Genomic DNA, 21,169 nt, shown 5'->3' with positions numbered 1-21,169 from the left:
AGGGATTACATTTTACATGCAAAAGTTCCAAAAAGATCTAAAGGTATGATATGTTTGTATGTTTCAAACAAACCAACAGTATACTAAGTAGTTAAACAGAATGAATTTAATACAAGTGATTGTTGACCACATAGATAACACATGTCAGAGCAACTCCCCAAAATCTTAAACATGTAGAAGTTGAGAGATTTCATATTAGTGTATTATAAAACAGGACTATTGATTCTCAGTGGGATCAGCAGGTCTAGCAACCCTTTCTCTGATTGATCAATGAAGTTTAAATCATATGTTTAAATGTGTCACTGATTTAACACAGTGAAAGGAGCTATTGCTCTAAATGGCCACTTTAATTCTTAAGTGCATGTTACTGAAAGTATCTTTCCACTTAAGGTATAAGAATGTATTTCTTAAAGAATGGAATACTTAATCTTCCATTATTTGTAACGATCCATTTTATTTCCAGTCATATCAATCGAAGGACTCAGTTTGAGAACCCGGTCCTGGAGGCAAAGAGACGCCTGGAGCAGCAGAGGCAGATGCAGAGCCAGGGACTGTCGGCTCTACCACTGCCCACTATATACAGAGGTACACATGGAAAAACACACTATGTGCAGTCTTAAATCAAAACACACTGACTTGCTCAGAGTTTCACAAATGTTAAGAACTTCAGAGAAGACATGTGGGCACATAGCCTTGGTCTTTAAGCCATTGAGGTCCCTCGAAACCTGTGTGCTGATTGATAAATGAAATGTTAATTCTTCTCAAAAGAACATTGAGAGATGGGCTAGGAAAACGATGACAAGATGCACAAAGAAAGAATAGTTTCATGAGTTTTTAAAGGGGCAGATGCACAATGTCACAATGTACAGGGTCGAATAGAGATTGCTGGCAGTGCGGGGGACAGGGAACACGCTCGCCCTGAGGCCCCTACTGGGCTAATCTGAATACGAGCATATTAGACCATTATGTACTGCTTCATCTGAGTGCAGACTCCACTCATCTTGAATGAGGCAGCTTATCAGGAATTAAGGCAATAGTGTCTCTCTTGCTGCATTAGTATTCAGAAAGAATGTACAATAGGTTCATTCTGAAAATGAAAAGAAAGAACCAAGATAATGTGACAAACCAAATGTACATGGCATCTAAGTTTGAAATCCTTCTGTCCCTTCAGAGAAGCCTCTGTTTACGAGGGACCCGACCCAGCTGAAGGGGAACTTCCTGTCCACAGCCCTGCAGAAGAGCAACATGGGGTTTGGCTTCACGATCATCGGAGGCGACGAGCCCGATGAGTTCCTGCAAGTGAAGAGCGTAATACCAGACGGACCCGCGGCTCAGGACGGAAAGATGGACACAGGTAATTATGTGTACCAACGCAGGAATTAATCAACTGGCTGAGAAATAAATTCAGGTTTAAAAAACATTTAGGCTGTAACTGCTGATCTGTTAATACTATTTTTTTATAAAAGGCTTAAGCACAGCCTCTTCACACCACCCTTAATTTCCCTGCCAAAGCAGATCTTGCCTGGGGCAGAGGTGTCGCTCTCCAATCGGAAGGTTGGTGGTTCGATCCTCAGCCCCACTCAATATGTTGATGTGCCCTGGGGCAAGATACTTAACCCCAAATTGCTCCCGAAGGAATAGCCAACAGTGCGAGTGTGTCGATGTTACCCTGATTGGTGGTGAATGAGTGAAGTATTTAGTATTTTTAAAAGCACTTTGAGGGGATGCAAAACATGCAAAAGTGTTGTGTAAATGTAGTCCAATCACAATTTCATTTTTTTAATGTAAATGTAATTTAAGGACCTTAGCCCCTAAATCACATCCACATAGTCTTATGTTTGTATTTAGATGTTCTCTTCAGTGATTTCAAGAGTTCTTCAAATTCTCTCGATAGACGGTTAATTATTTTCAGTACATTGTGTAGGAATTAAGGTTTAATTCAGATTAAGCACACTTCATGCTAGTCTACTCTCTAACTGAAACCCCTGATAGATGTACACATATTGTTGGACATACACAAAAACAGGAGGCACAAAACTGATTCTGCATAACTAAAAATGGTCTTTATTCATCATAGCATGGGCCTGCTTAATGAAGGCCAGTGCCTCTTTATTTTTTCCTTATGGTCCGAGTTCTGATCCAGGCATTTTCTCCTCAGCTGGTTCAATGCTTGAATCTTTTACAAGCACCGTTGATGAAATGTGTTGTCTGACGAATGGATGGTACCTGTTATATGAATTAAATTGCAGTTATACTTGAAATATTAAAGCACATCTTAGAATAGCATAACTCAGTGGTAGAAGTTTCCTGTCCCCAGAAATATCATTTTGTCTTTAAAGGGGACATCATTGGCCTCTGATGTTGCATTTGAGGTGCCCTATATTTGAGCCGGTAGCACAGTGTGTCCCAGACAAGGACTTGAGTTTTCTTTAGGCACACCCTCTGTACTCTGAGGGCATCATTATAATGTGCTTTGAATGGGAATGAGAGGGACTGATTTGATTGGCTATAACTGGCATCAGCCCACACAACACCTACTCCATCAGGAGATTTATTCCTGCTTTGTCAATGAAGCTGCACATTTAATATTACTACACTAGCACCAGTGGTCATGCTGTTGTCAAAATTCAATAGTACATGGGAACACCATTGCCAAAAGATTGTCCCATAGTTGTGTTTCTTCTTTGTTTTGATAATAACAAGAAACTGTAACATCCTCAAAAGCTGTACATCAGTTTCCCTCGGGTTGATTCACAGTTACAGAGACACTTCTACATGTATATGTGGAAGGTAAACCAGCAGTGTGTATTTCATTTGCAATATTCTCTAGTAAACAGCAAACTAATTTTCTACTGTGTGTTGTTTAGAAAAGAGGCCTCAGTTTCATTATACTGTGTAAACAAAACATATGACAAAATGGTTTGTCTACATAAAAAAAAAAGCTTTTTTTCTTTCATAATAATATTTTAAGCATTTACACAAACAAGCCTTATTTTGGACACTATCCTAAAGAGCCGATGTCAATAAATGTCAGAGTGGGATACAGTCATACGCTCAGAGAAGGCAGTGCTGTGTGCTCGGCTCTGAACCTGTGAGCTGGCCTCACGCCTGGCTCGGCTGGTGTCTAAACTGCTCATTTAGAGATCCTTTCAGAGCTGGGAATCCTCCGCCCTGCTCTCAGCTCCTGCTCTCTGCTTTTTATGTCTCTCCCTCTGCCTATCCGTTTCTCCTTTATCTGGAATCCATCTCTTTCTATTTTATCTCCATCTCTCTCTTTGTCTCTCTGGCTTACCCTTTGTTATGCTCCCTTATCCAACCATGTTATCTGACACTTCTCCTCTGCTTTCAGCCTCAGTATATTTTCATCTTCTTTTTCTTTCTACCTCTCTAGTTTTTCTCTCTTCATCCCTCTATCCTGGTCCACCCCCCCCCCCCCCCCCCCCCCCCCCCCCCCCTCTCTCTCTCTACTTGCTCCTCTCCGCTCTGTGACATTGCCGGAGCTGCTAACACACATCTGTGCTCACACACATTCACACTCATGCCTACACACAGTCACAGAGTCACACGCAGGCACTCCCTGGCAGAGATTAGCTGCCCTATTTGAGCTGTGTGGCATTGCTCTTAGGGATTGTGTATGATTGTGACTTGCATGGTGTGTGTTTGTGTGTGTGCAAGTGTGACAGAGACTGCTTCCAGAAGTGTGAAATAGAGGATTTGAGGCAGCAGCATTTGTCATGGGGCTGTGACTTTTAAGCCGAAATCCATAACTTTCCGCACATTCAAACTACAGCGGAGATGACAGAATATCTAATGTCGCATTTGTGAAATTGTTTCACCTCGTTGTTATGGGTTTACAGGGAAATGTCATCGACCCACCTGGTAAGGTGAACATGAACATAAAATGTAGTGAAGTGAGGAAATGAGATAGCAAAAGCGCTGTATGACTATGCACACAAGATCATAAATAATTGTACACTTTTACATGTTGGTCATTGCCCTAACAGTGAGCTGCAACATCATAGAGAATATTATTTTAAAAAGGACTTTTTACACAGTGCTTCACAGGAAAAAAAACATTAAAATACAAAGATGACTACATAAAAAACATATTTATAGAGATTCAAACTTTTTAAATATCAATTGCTTTGGAAGAGATTTAAAAGGAGTGATAAATTGCTCAATATAAAGTTAGTCAACCTAATATCTGTAGGTAAGTCGTTCAAAGTGTAGGGGCCAGTTCGGCTCTGGGAACCCATAAAGTTTAAAATCTGTCTAAGGGGGCACTAGCTTATATGGGTGTAGTAGATCTTTTATAAAATTAGGGGTCTCACCATCTAAAGTTTTGAAGGACAACATTAACAGTAAAAACATTGTGAATTTGAAATTAGCCAGGAAGGCCAGAATTAGAGGGTCAGAGGGATCTGATTTTTGAAAGTGGACCGAAACAAATAAAACACCCAAACTTTGTGCAGATTACTTCACGTAATGTGAAGGTCTATAGGGGTAATATGCATAAGTCAAGACTCTTTATACTTGTGACCCTGTGTGCATTCATTATAGTATATATATTTATATTTTGTTTTGTTTTTTTCCACCAGACACCAGTCTCAATTCTGCAAATGCCTGTGTGTCATATTCACAAAGACACAAACTTGCAAATTGACCTGCAGCGGGGGTGACCTGATACTGCTCTGTGACACTTTAGAGGCAAAGAGTGCTGCTTCTGTGTTGTTACAGCATGTCCTGATACTGCTGGGATTTGACATTTATGGCATGACGGGGAAAAGTTGTGTTTTTGCTGCACAGTATGTTCACACATTTACCACAGAGACCAGATCTTGTGTTTGTAATATGTGACATACTGTACTGTGAGCAGGACTGAAGATGTATCTCTCTTCTCCTCAGGTGATGTCATCGTCTACATTAATGACATTTGTGTACTTGGCACAACACACGCCGACGTGGTCAAGCTTTTCCAGTCCGTTCCCATTGGTCAGAGTGTGACCCTGGTGCTCTGTCGAGGCTATCCCCTGCCCTTTGACCCCGAGGACCCAAGCGGTGCAGCAAGCGCATCCCTGACACCCATTGGCATGGAGCACCGCCCCCTGGTGGTGAACGGCCGTGGCAGCTACGACCCGTACCTGGAGTATCTGTCGCTGAGCTCCCAGCTGCCTCCGCAGGCTCTGGCCGGAGCCCCCCACCCCGGGGACACACATCTGGATGGCTCTTCACTGCCGCCCACCACACCTGGGTCGGCATCGGCACTCACACCTCACGACGACAACGTGTCCATGGCCTCCTCTGGGAATGCAGGGGTTGCTGGGGCAACAGTGCAGGGGGCAGAGCTCCTGACAGTTACCATGGTGAAAGGGGCGGAGGGATTCGGGTTCACCATTGCCGACAGCCCCACTGGTCAGCGAGTAAAACAGGTGATGATTCATGTTCAAATGAATGAATACATGAATGATATTTCATGTGTTTTATACTGTGTGTATTTCAAAGGTAAACGTGATCTTTAAAAAGTGAAATTGCAGTAGTCAGCTTCAGCGACTAAGTTAAAGTTACGAGTTACAAATTAAACTTGAGCTATAACAGAAAGTCATCGTACATTTCATTTAGTTAACGCTGTGGTGGAAACTTCTGAAGCAATGGAGACGAAACTCAGAGAGACAGTGGAGAGCAGGAACTTGATGTCAAAACACTGTTGGGTTTATTCAGAGTTACGGCCGGAGAATTGACAAGACATTTACTGTAGAAACGAGTTGCCACAGCGGTTGCCAAACCAATTCTGAAGATTTCGACAACAGGAAGAGGTTTTAACTAGTTCCAAATGGATAATCAACATTCTTCAAACGCCAGACTAAACAAGCTCAGACAATACGTTTAACTTAAACTGTCATCTAGGTCACAAATAAGGTGTTTACCGGAGCATCTGTGTCCAGATAAACTGGGGCTAGCGGTCCCTAAACAATAAAGCCAATCTTAGGTCAGCTTGAGCTTGTACCCACTGTGGGAACAACAAGGCTTCGGAAGCCCAGGCTGCCCCTCCTTAATGAAAATAACAGCACCTGCAAGGCTGTAGAGCCAGGTCAGAGGAGGACAGAGAGAAGAGATGCAAATGAGCTAAAGATTTACAAGCTCACACAAAATATTCCCTAACAAACGCCACTGAGTAGAAAGAGATTGAGATAATAAGAACAAATTGTGTTCAGCCTGTAAAGGATTTTTTATCTACTAAAATAGAAATGAGTGATTGACGCCAGTCTTTTACAGGCTACAGATAATAAAACGGCAACCTAATAACTTGGAAACCTGACTCTTAGAAATAGATAAATTAGAGCAGATGAATCATTACGATGAGAGAGATGCTATTTCTCATCCCTGTTGTATCAGTACAGTAAATCATCAGCATTATAAAAAAAGCTGTCTTAATAAATATTTCAACATTTGAATAAATGAGTTATGCCTTTGATATTATCTGCATATGCTCCTGATGCTTTAATAGTTTTTTTAACAAACAATCTCCCTGTCAATATCATAATATAAATTAAAAAGTGAATTGTTTGATCTTTTAATACCTATATTACCAGAAAATTGCACCTTTATGATGAACATATAATATATATAAATTGAGACCATTAATATAATAAAACATTATAGTTAACAATATGTTGTTAAATGCAAAGTCACACAAAATCAAATCACAGCGAGTCAGATTGTGTGATGCTAGATGAATTGTGCTGCAGGTGCTGGATCCGGGCTCACAGGCAGCGTCGGGGCTGATTGAGGGAGATCTGATCCTGGAAGTGAACCAGCAGCCGGTGGCGGCAGCGGGACACGGACGGGTGGTGGAGATGCTCAAAGAGTGTCCCGTTGGAGCCGAGGCCACGCTGCTCATACAGAGAGGAGCAATAGGTGAGGGACAGAAGGGTTTAATTACGGTTTTACTGCTTGTCTGATCAGTAATTAGTTTATATGTTTCAAATGTAGTTTCCTTCTTTCTGTTGTTTACTCATAAGGACTACAAGGGTACTTGTGTCTTATTAACTACATCAAGAACAAATCGAAAGTATATATCAATATTTAACCATAATGACTTATAAAGCCCAGTTGAAAAGTATGTACAATGTGTACAATAACAATACAAGTGATTTAAGATATGGAATATAAACAATCTGAATAGTTACAACAAATGCCATCAATTAATTAAAAAACATACTATAAATTGAGTCTTAAGAGGAGATTTCAAAGAAGATCCCAATGTTGCCTGCCATAGATAAATGTAAGTTCATATACATCCCCGGAAAAAATTAAGAGACCACTCCACATTTTTCTTAAATCTCAATTTTTACATGTATGGCAGCCATTCCTGTGTCTGTTGAATTCCAACACAGAGAAATGTTGTGAGTAGCTTATAGAAAACAATTTTAAAATCATGTAACTCAAAGAGGTATCTATAAATAGTTAAACCGGAGAAACTGATAATGCTGAAGTGTTTTTACGGACCTGTACATATATTGTAGTTTGTGATAGCAGTAGTGGCAGAAATGATTAGAGAACAATTATTGATAAATTACAGGTGGCATTTTAAATACCCAGAACTTTTTAGCAAAAATGAAGAAGCCCCATGTGCATGAACAGCTACCCAGCTAGATATACTGTAAGTTGTTTCTGATTGAGATACACAAATCTCATGTTGCTGTGCATCTTCAACCGCAGCTGCAGCTTTGCAAGAGAGGAGTCAAGTAGAGTTGACAGTGAGAGCTGAGAGTGCAAAACAGATTTTGATTATGACCCTTTGGAGAACCGTTCTATTTTTGAACACTTTCTAATTACTTGGATTTTATTCAAGTCTGTAGATGAGATTTTATTTTTGGAATAGTACAAAGTTTAGAAGTTAGAAGAAAAAGTGTGTCTGGTGGAACTATTTGTGTAATAGTTCAGGATTGTTTGTCGGACATATAATGGCTGCATGATGGTAAAAAAAAACAACACAATTACTTCTGTGTTCCCCTCTGGGAATTAGACAAGACTTCTTATGAGGCAATTGAAGAAAGATAGAGTTTAAAAGAACAGAATTTTGTTATTGTATATGTCATAACTCATACAGATAATACAAAGAAACAAAAAAAGTTGTAAATGTCCTCTTAACTTACAATATAAGGACAGTGTAAGCAGATGACCTGGAAAGTGTTGTGTGTCATCATGTTCTCTCAATGCGGTTTTATTGCCAAACAATGTGTTCCTATTTAAAATGCAGTGGAGAGTTGGGATAAATGCTCTGTGGGAGCACACGACACCAACACTGCTGCGGAGAAGCAGTTTCATTCCCAATGGGGACCTTCAAAATAAATGTGGTTATGTTACTGTAATGTGCTTTGGATAGAAACGGCCAGCGAGAACAGGCTGAACTTGTTGGCATGATGTTGTTTGGCCTCCTGTGCTGACATAAACTCTGAAATGATGACGCTTTGATTATACAAACTGCATTTCCAATGTGCTCCGGAGTCATAAACTGTCAATTCCAAAGGTATGCTTGGTTAGGAAAATGGTGACAAAAGGAAACAAGAAACCAAAGATCTCTAACCAAAATGCATTCAGTCCTATTTGGGTTCTTTAATCTTCACTATACCTCGATTCAGTGATGTCTGTATTGGAACATTTTCAAAATGTTACAAACCATTTTTCCTCCTCCTCATTTACATTTCAATCAAATGTTACATTTTGACTGATTGTATATTTTTGGCTGCCTGGTTATTTAGGCTGGGTCACCGTTGTTCCACAATACCTGTCCAATACCCTACCATGTGAAATCCATCTAACAAGCTCTGCATTGCAATGAGCCTCTCCACACCACCTTTTCTATTTTCTGTTCAGCCTTTCTACGTTCTTTTGAAGTGAAAGAAGGGCATGACCACACGCACTCAGTCTGAGAACCTAAATGAAAGGGGAGTTATAAAGTAGCAGAAAAAAGGATTGAGAGAGAATTAGTGTGGAATTTTCGAGTGCAGAGGTTTTTTTTTCCCTGAACGAAATAATCGAGTGTGGCCATTTTCCCTCTGTGGCCACCTGCGAGGAAATTAAATTGCACAGTGAACGCTTTATTTGTTTTACAGGTGCTCTTGCACTGATTCTTTAAAAGGTGTTTTGGTCACAGGGTTACATTTTAATTCGATAATTTCCCGAGACTACATACCACTGAGCCCTTGGCTCACACACACAATCGCACAGTGATTAACCATAGAGCGAGGAAACGCCTGTCCTCTGCCCTTTATAAAGACAAAGACTGTAAGCCCACTGTTTGCTTTTGATTTGCCAACCATCAGCTTTGCACCTTACTTTTTCATGCTCATTAAGACGTTAAATCTGTCTTGTCTCAAGATACATTTCCCATAAGGGTTCATTTGCAATTTTTCAGAGACGGTTACAGAACATTAAAGAGGAATTATAACTCCACTCTCTGTTAAATCACTCCCCATTTCATGGATTGTATCCAATTAGGGATGAAAACAATCAGTCTCATATGCGTCTCAGGTTTAAGTCATTGGAGCATGACAGGAATTATCATTGTATATCTAAAAAAACAATCAAAGACATGATGCTGATGCATCAGACTACCTCATGTGAGTACTGCTGGGTGGTTTGCTTATTTACGTCCGCTCTGTTGTCTTCAGTTCATTATTTGACCATAATGGAGATGTAGTGATGAATTGTTGCCCCATCCAAGTGAATTAACTGTGTACTGTATGTTATTCAGTGAATTATACTGTTGATTATGTGGAAGATAATAAATCCTACGTAGTGTAATTTGAACGGTTGATATGTGTTTTGCACTGGAATAAAAAAACAGTGTTTTATGTGAGTGCAGGTTAGCATGCATGGACGTGTGTGCAGCTGAGATCAGATGTTGTCACCATTCTATGACCATGCAGAGCCAACCTCTGCCTCCTGGTGGTTAACCTTTGCAAAGACATACACTCAGGCTTCCATTTAAAAAGGGTGCTGTAATTCAATATACAAATGAGATTTCCTCACACAGATTAATGCAACATCACATGTACATACACAGATCTCAAATTTACACAGAGCTTGCAATAGATATCCTCTTAGGTGCTGAGCTTACTACAAAGCTGCCATCCCCTCCAACCTCACCAGTTTCTATCAAACAACTCAAGGAAACGGCCCCACAGGGACTATCAGGCTGACACACCAGGAGCCTCTCTGGCTCTGCGTGTGTCGTTCTGTTCACTGCAGGGTGAAAAAGAGGACAAGGTCCTTTACAGTGACTCAGATGTGCAAAATGTCAGGAACGTTTAAGCGTGTTTGTGTTCACAGATGTATGACTTCTGTGCACAATATCAGTGAAATTAAGCTAGCTCACATGTTTTCATGGGAGAGAATCAGTGCTTTGTGCTCAACAGACAGGGTGTTAGACTTGTGTGAGTGTGTTTGTATTTGTGTTTGTCTGTGTGTCTGTCTGCTGTAGTGTGGGCTTTCTGCCAGACTTCCACCGAGCTGTGGTCGTGTTCACAGCTCGGTCCCCTGACATCTCAGTTTGAAGCGTAGCCAACCACAGACTACAGACATTCTGCTGCACCAATGAGGATGCAGATTCTGGCTGTGAAAAAAAGGTGTCACACTGCGCAAGCCAATCAGGCCAGTCTGAAAGCCATCCAGGACTCAGCAGGCTAGTCTGTGAGGCCGGCCTGCCAGACTGTCTGACCACTGATTCCAGAGAGAGTCCACATGCTACCTCTCCACCAATCAGACCTTTGTAATTCATCAGCATTCATAGGAGTCCAGCACACATCCAGCAGATATGCCATTGAATTGTATTAGCATTTAAATTAACTTAAAAGCCCATGTGCCTATGACTCTCATTTTTAATATGAGCGGACAATTGCCTTGTAGCTAATACTTATTTCCCTCAGTGGGTCATAAAGGAAAGTTTCCCGGGATTGAGCTAATAGAATTCCTTAAAGGCTTCCCTGAAGGCCGGTTTTCCCTGCAGAACGTGGTTATTAGTCCCAGACCCCCGCAGAGCTTTCCCTCTGCAGCTGTGGCCATGCTGAAATGCTTCAGCACCACGGACAGTTCTCCACAAAACTCCATTCATGTTTACGTTATGCAATGGTGTGCAGGGAGGGTTTCTATTTCTCTTTTCCTCATGTGATTTCATCCTTTTCCCTTCTCTAAGACATAGATGGGAAGTTAGTTTTTTTTAAGTGGAAAAAATATCCATGCTGACATTATGCTTGTGCAAATAGATAAGGGTTGGGGTAGGGAAATATATCTGATAAATGTGTTAGGAGTGTCAGAAATAAATCTAAATGTTTATTTTGTCTTCATACGGACTGGCAGGAATCCAATGCATACCATTTTCCTCAAATCTCCCCTCGCTCGCTGATTTTGAAGTTCTGCCATTCTGCAGAAAAGTGCGCTGGCCTTCATCTCACACATCTGAAACGCAGGCTGATGTAGTTGGAGATTCGTTCCTTAAATACATTTCGTCCAGTGCTCTCTAACATTTCTCTGGAAAGCTCATAAACTGAATAAATATTTAATATATGAGGCTTCTCTAAAGAATATTTTACAAGCGCGCTCGTCGGTTAACAAATTCATCAGGGAAGCTGAAGGAATCAAGTGTGCTTCATGAGTGTGTTAATGTGTTCTTCTCCACATGTATAAAGATTCAAACTGCATGTTAATACAAAGCAGCAATTGTATGTGATCAGCCCCATTTGTAAACGTATGTATTTGGGTCTCAGCAGCATAAATCTGCTGTACGTCTTTGATTCAGCGGAGTCACAGGGGAGCAGTGTAGATGAGGTTGTTGTGATGTTAAGTGCTCTCTGCTTCCTATATGCAGATAAAATATGACTTGCACAGAAATGTGTGTGTGTGTGTGTGTGTGTGTGTGTGTGTGTGTGTGTGTTGGGGGGAGGGGGGCCATGCTCTTGCCTGCAGCCAATGATGTAATTATGTTGAAAGCAAACGCAACAACCAAACTCGTTTAACAAGAGTTACGCAAACAAAGTCAAATCAGAGGAATTTGAAATAAGTAGACTGAAGTGGGTTTTTTTCCCACATTAAGAGGACATTTACAACTTCTTTCCAATATCTCATGAATAAAAACATTTGCACAAAGGTTGCATTATAGTTGTTTTCTCTCTGTATAGTTGTTATTTTCTGTATTTTTGTTGTTTCCTACGACTCTGACACAGATTATCCGAGTCCGCTCTCTGTAAACTGTGTTTTCTCTTTCTACCTCAGGCCACATCTCTCCGTGGAAGGCCTCCAAACAGGTATTCTATTTGAACCAAATGTTTCTGCTTGTTTCTGTGTGTGTCTTCAACTGAGAAAAAAGGAGAGGTATGGGGAAAATGTTCGTCTGAACCAGATTTGTTTGTTGAAGCAGGGAGGGAAGATTGAAGCGCTTAGGATCAGCTTTTGTCATTGTGGCTGTGTTGCCTCAGAGGTGTTTGGCTTTTGCTTTATTGTGAAATGAGCCGGCCTGTCGTGACCTGCTTATTGGTTTGATCACATCAGATCTCACACCTCACCAGCTGGGGAAAAGCTCTTTTAGATGTAAACTTAAACTGCAGCTGCTGCTGCTGCTGCTTACATAATCAGCTCTCATTGTTGGTGATACACAGAATATTCAGACATAATGAATGTGGTCCCATTAAAGTGCAAATTGTGAATATTGATTTTGATTTGTTATATCTTCATCAGCGTTACCAGACATTTTTCTCTGCCCATAGTTAGCCTTGGATTTATAGTCTTCCCCGATATACATTTTCTTATAATTTGAAAACAACTTTCATAGAGATAATGAATCACTGTAAACAAGAAGCCCTTATTTGTCAAATTTGTGTTTCAGTATTTCATTCGACCCGACTGCAGTTTTTTGAAAGCTGATATAATTTGTTTACCGCCGCTAACAGACTTCAGTTTGCACTTTGAATTCTTATTAGTCTTATTGGCACAACAGCTGCTGCTGTATAGTTTTGCTTTGTTGTTGTTTTTCCACACATATACTAATGTTACATCTTATATCTTGTATTTATGTAACAGCTGTGCAGGTCAGTGTTGTACGCATGTAGTTTTCAGCTGTTTGCCGTCGTTGGCTGTTCCAGCATCGGGTGGCTTTCATGAGTAGACTAGTTGCCCATATTCACAATCAATTTCCCTTTTGGATTAGGATATTAATCAATCAATCAATAACAGGCCATTAGAAAGACATGCAACTTTTGATCTCACATTCAAACGTCTTGTCAAAAGAGACAAAATCATCAGATCAGCAGCAGATTGACATTGTGCAAGTAATAGATGTGGTTCTTAATCTCTTTTCACCAAATTGCTTCCCACCTGTTTGCTCTTTTCCTTACACCTGTGCAAAATGCACAAATTACCAAACACTCAGGCAAATCGTTTCAAGATCAAAAAATGGGAAACAGAAAATGTGCTGCCTGCAATGGGTTTATATAATAAGAATTAAAAATCTGTTGTTGATGCATCTGATCTTGCTGTCTTCTCTAGTTGCCTGACCAGTGGGACCCACATGGCAGCCCCCAAGCAAACCTGTCCGGCCCGGTTTTGCCACCTAGCACGCCGTTCCCAAACCAGCCCCAGCACCGCACGTCTGTGCCAGACTCCACTGAGGGCTTCGATCTTAACAAACCAGATCCCTACGACCTTTACGAGAAGTCGAGGGCTATCTACGAGAGCCGACGTGAGTGCGGAATCATCATGAGCGATGGAGCGTTTTGTTACTATAAATTGTAGATAACATGGTGATTTGAATATAATGACAGTCAACCTTTAATGTCTTCAATTGTGTCTCAGGTCCAGAGTATGAAGAGGTGGAGGTGCACCTGCTGAGGGAGAAGACCGGGTTTGGCTTCCGCATCCTGGGGGGAGACGAGGCCGTGCAGGCTGTGAGTCCGGACGCCCGTGACAAGGCTCGTATGGGACGGGCTGGACCACACACATATTTAACCTCATACACACCAACACCAGCCTTACCTGCATCTAACCTCATCTCACACTTCATCCAGTTACACACATTTGACTAACATACGCTGCACACACATTTACACACAAGCACTCCTTGGTTTTTCTCACATTGTCCTGACTGCTCAGTGCCTCCCATACTGAAACAACGCCTTGCTAACTTGTCCAAGTGTGAAACAGCATGAAAAATGTAGCAGGAGAATAAACGCAAGGTGGAAAGATGTAACCATGATACAAAACTAGATCCAGCCTGGATAAAGCAATTACCGAGTTATTCCACTGTGTTTCATCCTCTTCACCTTCATCTATGCTGCTAATATTGATTGTCTTTGAACAGATTGTTATTGGCGCTATAATAGAGAACACTCCCGCTGAGCGTGATGGGCGGCTGCGACCTGGGGATGAGCTCATTTCTGTGGATAAAAATGTGGTTGCTGGGAAACCGCACAAATACGTTATAGACTTGATGCACGCAGCCGCTCGCAACGGTCAAGTCAGCTTGACTGTGAGAAGGAGAGTGCAAATGCCTGGTGAGGACATGTTTCATCTTTTTGTTGTGTTTGTTTATTTCACACTTAACTGAGACTTGGAGAACATGCTGGAAATTTCCCTGGCACCAAATAAAAAAACGAGAACTTGGACAGAACACACATGCTGACAATCTGTGTGCAGGATCAGTGTGTACTTCTCACACACACATCTTTTTTCTGTGGTAGTAGATCATACATATTACACATCCAGCCAAGAGCAATATCTTCAATCAGACTCTGAAGGGGGCAACCAGGTTGTGGGGTTGGTACAGCACTAACAAACATTTGCAATAAACTTCCTATATGTTCCCATAATATGAGCCTGTTTGGAAAAACTTTTGCATTGTGACCAACCACTCAAGGATAAGGAGGTCAGATAACCGAGCAGGAAACTCTCAGAGTTGCTGATCCTTCAGCACAGTGTAACCTTTATTGTGTCAAACTTAGATGAATACAGGCTAAATTTGGCTTTGGCACTGTTGCATGCAATATATTCTGCAGAGCTGGAATTTCTCCAATAGCTACATCTTGAGCTGCTTTATATCAAAAAGCTTTAATAAATGAACGGCCATCGAGAGCGAATTGATCATGTCTTATAGTACCTGCTGCATTGACTTTGACTCTTCCTCCTTGCCTCCTTTCTTCCAGGTGAACTGTGTCCTGTGAACGGCCGCAGCCCCGGCTCTGTGTCGACACAACACAGCTCTCCGCGCAGCGACGCAGCCTCAGCTTCGGGCCCTCAAGCTGTTGCCGTCCCAGCTGCCACCTCTCCTCCAGAGGGATCCGCCCTGCAAACCAGTGATGTTGTTATTCACCGCAAGGAGAATGAGGGCTTTGGCTTCGTCATCATCAGCTCCCTAAACAGACCGGAGAACGTCTCCGTCATCAGTGAGTGGATTCTTTCTGGAGCCTTAAAGGATGCTACTGAGTAACAACGTTCCTTTTATAAATCCAGATAACCAAAAATCCCGAGGGTTTCCTGGAGTTAATGTTTATGAGGTTTTGCTACTGACTCAGTTTAAGCATAATATAATTTTAAAAAGGTTTTAAATGGATTTAAAACAAATCAAATTTTTACCAGACAAGGCCAGTTGTGTTTGCACTGCATTTCCCGTCAAAAACAGGGTCAGAAGTATAATATCCATCATATCTGATCCACTAATAACCAGTGGGCTTCATTTCCCTTAACAATTAGTTTGCTGGAGTGGTGTTACTTATACCTTCCAATAGCTTCATAACTTTCATTGGCTAGGTTTACACTGATATTGATTAGATTTTTAAATTTTATGTCAAAGTATTTAAAAGTCTTACGTTTTGCTTGCTGTGGTATCTTTTCACAGAACGTGGGATTCTTGAACCAGTGCGGTCTAATTGCATACTGAAGAATTTATAATTGAACATTATTATGGACAACTATATTAGGCTCAGGCTCTTTTTCGTGGGTCCAGGAAGGTTTTAAACTTAAGTGGAAATGTTAAGTTTTTTAATTATTTTTCTGTCTGTTAAAATGGTGGAAAAAGCTGAAAGCTGAAAACATGTCTTGTTAAGATGTTATTGTCCTAAAACAGTGATAAAGATCTTCAAAGGTACATTTCTTAGCAGGTGTAAACAATAGAAATGTTTCTGTTAAGTGGCATTGCATGATAAGGATGAACAACATTTAGAAATGTACTGTTTGAAACTGTTTCATGCCAGACGAGGCTCTTGTTGCTACAATCCAAATGTTATTCTCTCCACTTCAAAATAGCTTTTTTATAAATAAGGTTTTGAAATGTTTCTTCCAAAAAGCCATTAACAACCACCTTGTTATGCCTCTTTCCAGCGGTGCCACATAAAATAGGCCGCATCATCGAGGGCAGCCCAGCGGACCGATGTGGGAAGCTGAAAGTGGGCGACCGGATCCTGGCGGTGAATGGACAGTCCATCATCAGCATGCCGCACGCAGACATTGTGAAGCTCATTAAAGATGCTGGGCTTACTGTCACGCTGCACATCATACCAGAAGAGGGTGAGTGTTTGTGTGTAACAAATACTGGGACTTCAGTTTTATGCGGCAGCTTGTTTTGTTTTCCCCTTATAGAAGACGACTGGAAATGACAATGAAGTGAAAAGGCAGGTTCACATAGTAATGCTGAAAGGGGCACAATGTCAGGAAGTAGGTTTTTCCAGCTGTTTTGTTTACGGTTACACTTAAACATAATCCAGAACCAAAGTTTTGGCCCTTCCAGTTTATACAGAAGATAATTTAGTGGTTTTCTCAAATATATTTCAGATAATTCTGAAATGTATGCAGTCTTCTGAATCCTGAGTTTCCTTCTACAAATTAGTTTTATTACTCTTTTCAAAACTTGTAATTTAACAGAAAAAAAAAAATCATGTCTCATCTCCATCACAGGAGCCCATTCTGGCCCCAACTCAGAGAAGCAGAGCCCCATGACCCAGAAACACAGCCCCCAGACCCAGCCAAGCCCTGTAGCCCATCCAGGCCAAGGAGGCCCCCAGCAAGGCCAAACGGCCATCCAGGCAGGTCAGATAACTGTCCAGCCCGGCCAGACACCAGCTCAGCCCAGCCAAACCGTGAGTGGCCCTCCTGCACCAGCAGCCTCCCAGCCTGCGCCAGCTGGATCCCAGCAGAGTCCGGTCAGCCAGCCCTCTGGCCTCCCGCCTCAGCTATACCTCCATGACGGCAGGTAAGACGAGTGTTGTTGTTTGTAGATTCATTTGAGGTATAATATGTAACATTTTTGCTTTCCCTTTTGTGTACCCGCCAGCATTTTAGTTTTATGCCTTAAGCTGTCAGAAACTGATTTTTCCTACCTTTTTTTACACATTTTGACAATTACAATTTTTATTGACCAAATGCTACTTCAACTTTACATACATACTATATTCTAGCTGCGTGTGTGCCGTCCTCTCCTTGCATGCCAGTCATTTCAGGAGAAAACCTGTGACTGCAGTCTACTTTTTTTCTCATCCAGATTCTCAAGCTGGTTTCTACTCTGTTGCATAACACCACTTCTACAGTGGCAGTGAATAATTTACTTCAAGGTATCTCTTCTATAATGCAGGAACCCAGCGATCAGGCCCTTTTCCATGTCAAAACTATAGTGTGAGTGTGTGCATGGATAGGCGTGTGTGCAGGTGAGCAGCACTCCCAGAGCTGTGGATGTATTCCCAATTTACTAGTTAGAGCTTGATAAAGTTTCAAACCGGAGAGCGATATTTCCATCATCTTTGTATTCAGCCACCTTAGCTGCACACAAGTAATACTTATGCAGCGTACTTAGCTCAGAGGTTGATTTACATTAACATACATTGTTAGCAACACTGTTTATTCATATAGGAGAAGACATACAGACATGTGGGGTTGTGTGCAGCAGAAAAACATAAATCTAATAAGTTCATGAGCTGAGTCATTCATGTTCTATTTTGCGCGCTGATATAGTTGGTGGGTGTAGTTTGAAAGAAGTAAGTAGTTCCTACTTGAAACTGTTCAGAACAATGCCTGTGGATTACCTTGAGTAACCGGGTCCTGATCTCTTGGACAAAACATTGCTGTTTAATTTCCCTACAGGGATCAACAAAGGTTTATCTTTTCTTAATTTTTCAATTTTCCTTATTTTCTTTAAAAAAAAGAAGTCATTTTGTTTAAACTATCCCTTTTAATTCTTTACCAATGATCCATTATGCCACAAACTTCTTCTCTGATGTTGTTGCTTTCTCTCACAGGTCAGAGGTAAAAGCCAGACAGGATGTCAAACCTGACTTCCGCCATCCTCCATTCACTGATTACAGGCAACCTCCAGTAGACTACCGTCACCCGCCGGTAACTGATTATCGCCAGCCGCCGACGCTGGACTACAGACACCCACCTGGTATGCTGGACTTCAGACAGCACCCTGCAGCTGCACAGTTCCCTCTGGGGCTGCCTCCTGACTTCAGACCACAGGTAAACCCAGAACAGGAACCATTTGCTTGAGAGGACACTGAGTTGTACAGGTTCATTTGTAACCTCCACCACACTGTGGAGAGGGCGTAATCTGTCTTTTAGGCATTAAGGTCATACACTGTTATTTGCGGTGGATTTGTTAAAAGTTCTCTACGTGTTTTTTCTGTAGGACTATGATTACTTTACAGTGGAGCTGGAGAAAAGTACAAAGGGTTTTGGCTTCAGTATCCGTGGGGGCCGAGAGTACAAGATGGACCTGTTTGTATTGCGCCTTGCTGAAGATGGTCCCGCCATACGTAACGGAAGGATGAGGGTGAGATAAGTTAAACAGCTCTTTGGAGGGGATGGAATTGCTCTCAGGGGAAATACTGGTCCTTTAAAGAATTGTTGAAATGACTCAAATCACAGATGTACACTGAGTAGCAGCAATATGTCAGTATGACCATCTTGACGTCCATCAAAAATATACACATATCACAACATACAGTGGGGAGAACAAGTATTTGATACACTGCAGATTTTGCAGGTTTTCCCACTTACAAAGCATGTAGAGGTCTATAATTGTTATCATAGGTACTCTTCAACTGTGAGAGACGGAATGTAAAACTAAAATCCAGAAAATCACATTGTATGATTTTTAAATAATTAATTTGCATTTTATTGCATGACATAAGTATTTGATCACCTACCAACCAGTAAGAATTCCGGCTCTCCCAGACCTGCTAGTTTTTCTTTAAGAAGCCCTCCTGTTCTCCACTCATTACTTGTATTAACTGCACCTGTTTGAACTCGTTACCTGTATAAAAGAGACCTGTCCACACACTCAATCAAACAGACTCCAGCCTCTCCACAATGGCCAAGACCAGAGAGCTGTGGAAGGACATCAGGGATAAAATTGTAGACCTGCAAAAGGCTGGGATGGGCTACAGGACAATAGGCAAGCAGCTTGGTGAGAAGGCAACAACTGTTGGCGCAATTATTAGAAATTGGAAGAAGTCCAAGATGACGGTCAATCTCCCTCGGTCTGCGGCTCCATGCAAGATCTCACCTCGTGGGGCATCAATGATCATGAGGAAGGTGAGGGATCAGCCCAGTACTACACGGCAGGACCTGGTCAATGACCTGAAGAGAGCTGGGACCACAGTCTCAAAGAAAACCATTAGTAACACACTACGCCGTCATGGATTAAAATCCTGCAGCGCACGCAAGGTCCCCCTGCTCAAGCCAGCGCATGTCCTGGCCCGTCTGAAGTTTGCCAATGACCATCTGGATGATCCAGAGGAGGAATGGGAGAAGGTCATGTGGTCTGATGAGACAAAAATAGAGCTTTTTGGTCTAAACTCCACTCGCCGTGTTTGGAGGAAGAAGAAGGATGACTACAACCCCAAGAACACCATCCCAAACGTGAAGCATGGAGGTGGAAACATCATTCTTTGGGGATGCTTTTCTGCAAAGGGGACAGGACGAGCACCGTATTGAGGGGAGGATGGATGGGGCCATGTATCGCGAGATCTTGGCCAACAACCTCCTTCCCTCAGTAAGAGCATTGAAGATGGCTCGTGGCTGGGTCTTCCAGCATGACAACGACCCAAAACACACAGCCAGGGCAACTAAGGAGTGGCTCCGTAAGAAGCATCTCAAGGTCCTGGAGTGGCCTAGCCAGTCTCCAGACCTGAACCCAATAGAAAATCTTTGGAGGGAGCTGAAAGTCCGTATTGCAGAAGGATCTGGAGAAGATCTATATGGAGGAGTGGGCCAAAATCCCTGCTGCAGTGTGTGCAAACCTGGTCAAGAACTACAGGAAACATCTGATCTCTGTAATTGCAAACAAAGGTTTCTGTACCAAATATTAAGTTCTGTTTTTCTGATGTATCAAATACTTATTTCATGCAGTAAAATGCAGATTAATTATTAAAAATCATACAATGTGATTTTCTGGATTTTTATTTTAGATTCCTTCTCTCACAGTTGAAGAGTACCTATGATAACAATTACAGACATGCTTTGTAAGTGGGAAAACCTGCTAAATCGGCAGTGTATCAATTACTTGTTCTCCCCACTGTACTTGTCTGGGAATTATTTATTTCAATGAATTGGAAGCTGTTTTGAAATTTAACAGCACATAATTTAGCCTTTCAAAGGAATACCACCCTGCTGTGGCTCTTTTGCAACATGGTTATTATATTTTACTCCTTTTATCAATGAACATCTTTATTGACTGTGTGCCCAATCTTCTGCTTGGTGCAGAATTAGCTCATAGTTAGGAAAACCTAACACTGAGTGTGCACATCAACTCAGCTCACCCGTAAAAACTCCACTTGAGGTGCACTTGAACAAAGCACTAACGTACTCTCCAGCTGCTCAGTGGAGCTCCACACCTACAGTTGATCAGTAAAGTCAACTTTCTGTAGATAAACACAAGCTGACAGAAATCGACCCTACGCTCTGTGTGTCTCCTCCAGGTAGGGGATCAGATCATTGAGATTAACGGGGACAGCACTCGGGACATGACTCACGCCCGCGCCATTGAACTCATCAAGGCGGGAGGCAGGCGGGTCAGGCTGCTGCTGAAGCGTGGCTCAGGGCAGGTGCCAGAATATGGTACGTAACCCTGGAACAAATGAAGTGTCTAATCTCTTTCCACTCCTTAGTCTCTGACCTGATCATTTTCTAA

General features: G+C 41.8%; 1 protein-coding gene across 1 annotated transcript in view; it reads left to right on the top strand.

The window, feature by feature from the left end:
- LOC134881495 (membrane-associated guanylate kinase, WW and PDZ domain-containing protein 2-like) overlaps positions 1–21,169 on the top strand; it is a 76,259-nt gene that overhangs the window by 51,012 nt on the left and 4,078 nt on the right. The window contains exons 8-21 of the mRNA XM_063908883.1: positions 464–585; positions 1,172–1,354; positions 4,906–5,429; positions 6,747–6,915; positions 12,274–12,305; positions 13,543–13,735; positions 13,849–13,940; positions 14,354–14,546; positions 15,195–15,434; positions 16,369–16,554; positions 16,942–17,236; positions 18,276–18,495; positions 18,665–18,808; positions 20,958–21,096. Of these exons, the coding sequence (XP_063764953.1) occupies positions 464–585; positions 1,172–1,354; positions 4,906–5,429; positions 6,747–6,915; positions 12,274–12,305; positions 13,543–13,735; positions 13,849–13,940; positions 14,354–14,546; positions 15,195–15,434; positions 16,369–16,554; positions 16,942–17,236; positions 18,276–18,495; positions 18,665–18,808; positions 20,958–21,096 (2,732 nt within the window). The remainder of the gene's footprint in view (positions 1–463; positions 586–1,171; positions 1,355–4,905; positions 5,430–6,746; positions 6,916–12,273; positions 12,306–13,542; positions 13,736–13,848; positions 13,941–14,353; positions 14,547–15,194; positions 15,435–16,368; positions 16,555–16,941; positions 17,237–18,275; positions 18,496–18,664; positions 18,809–20,957; positions 21,097–21,169) is intronic.

The sequence above is a fragment of the Eleginops maclovinus genome, chromosome 2 (genome assembly GCF_036324505.1).
Source record: "Eleginops maclovinus isolate JMC-PN-2008 ecotype Puerto Natales chromosome 2, JC_Emac_rtc_rv5, whole genome shotgun sequence".
In the NCBI taxonomy this organism is placed as follows: domain Eukaryota; kingdom Metazoa; phylum Chordata; class Actinopteri; order Perciformes; family Eleginopidae; genus Eleginops; species Eleginops maclovinus.
This window is presented reverse-complemented; position numbering and strand designations above follow the sequence as displayed.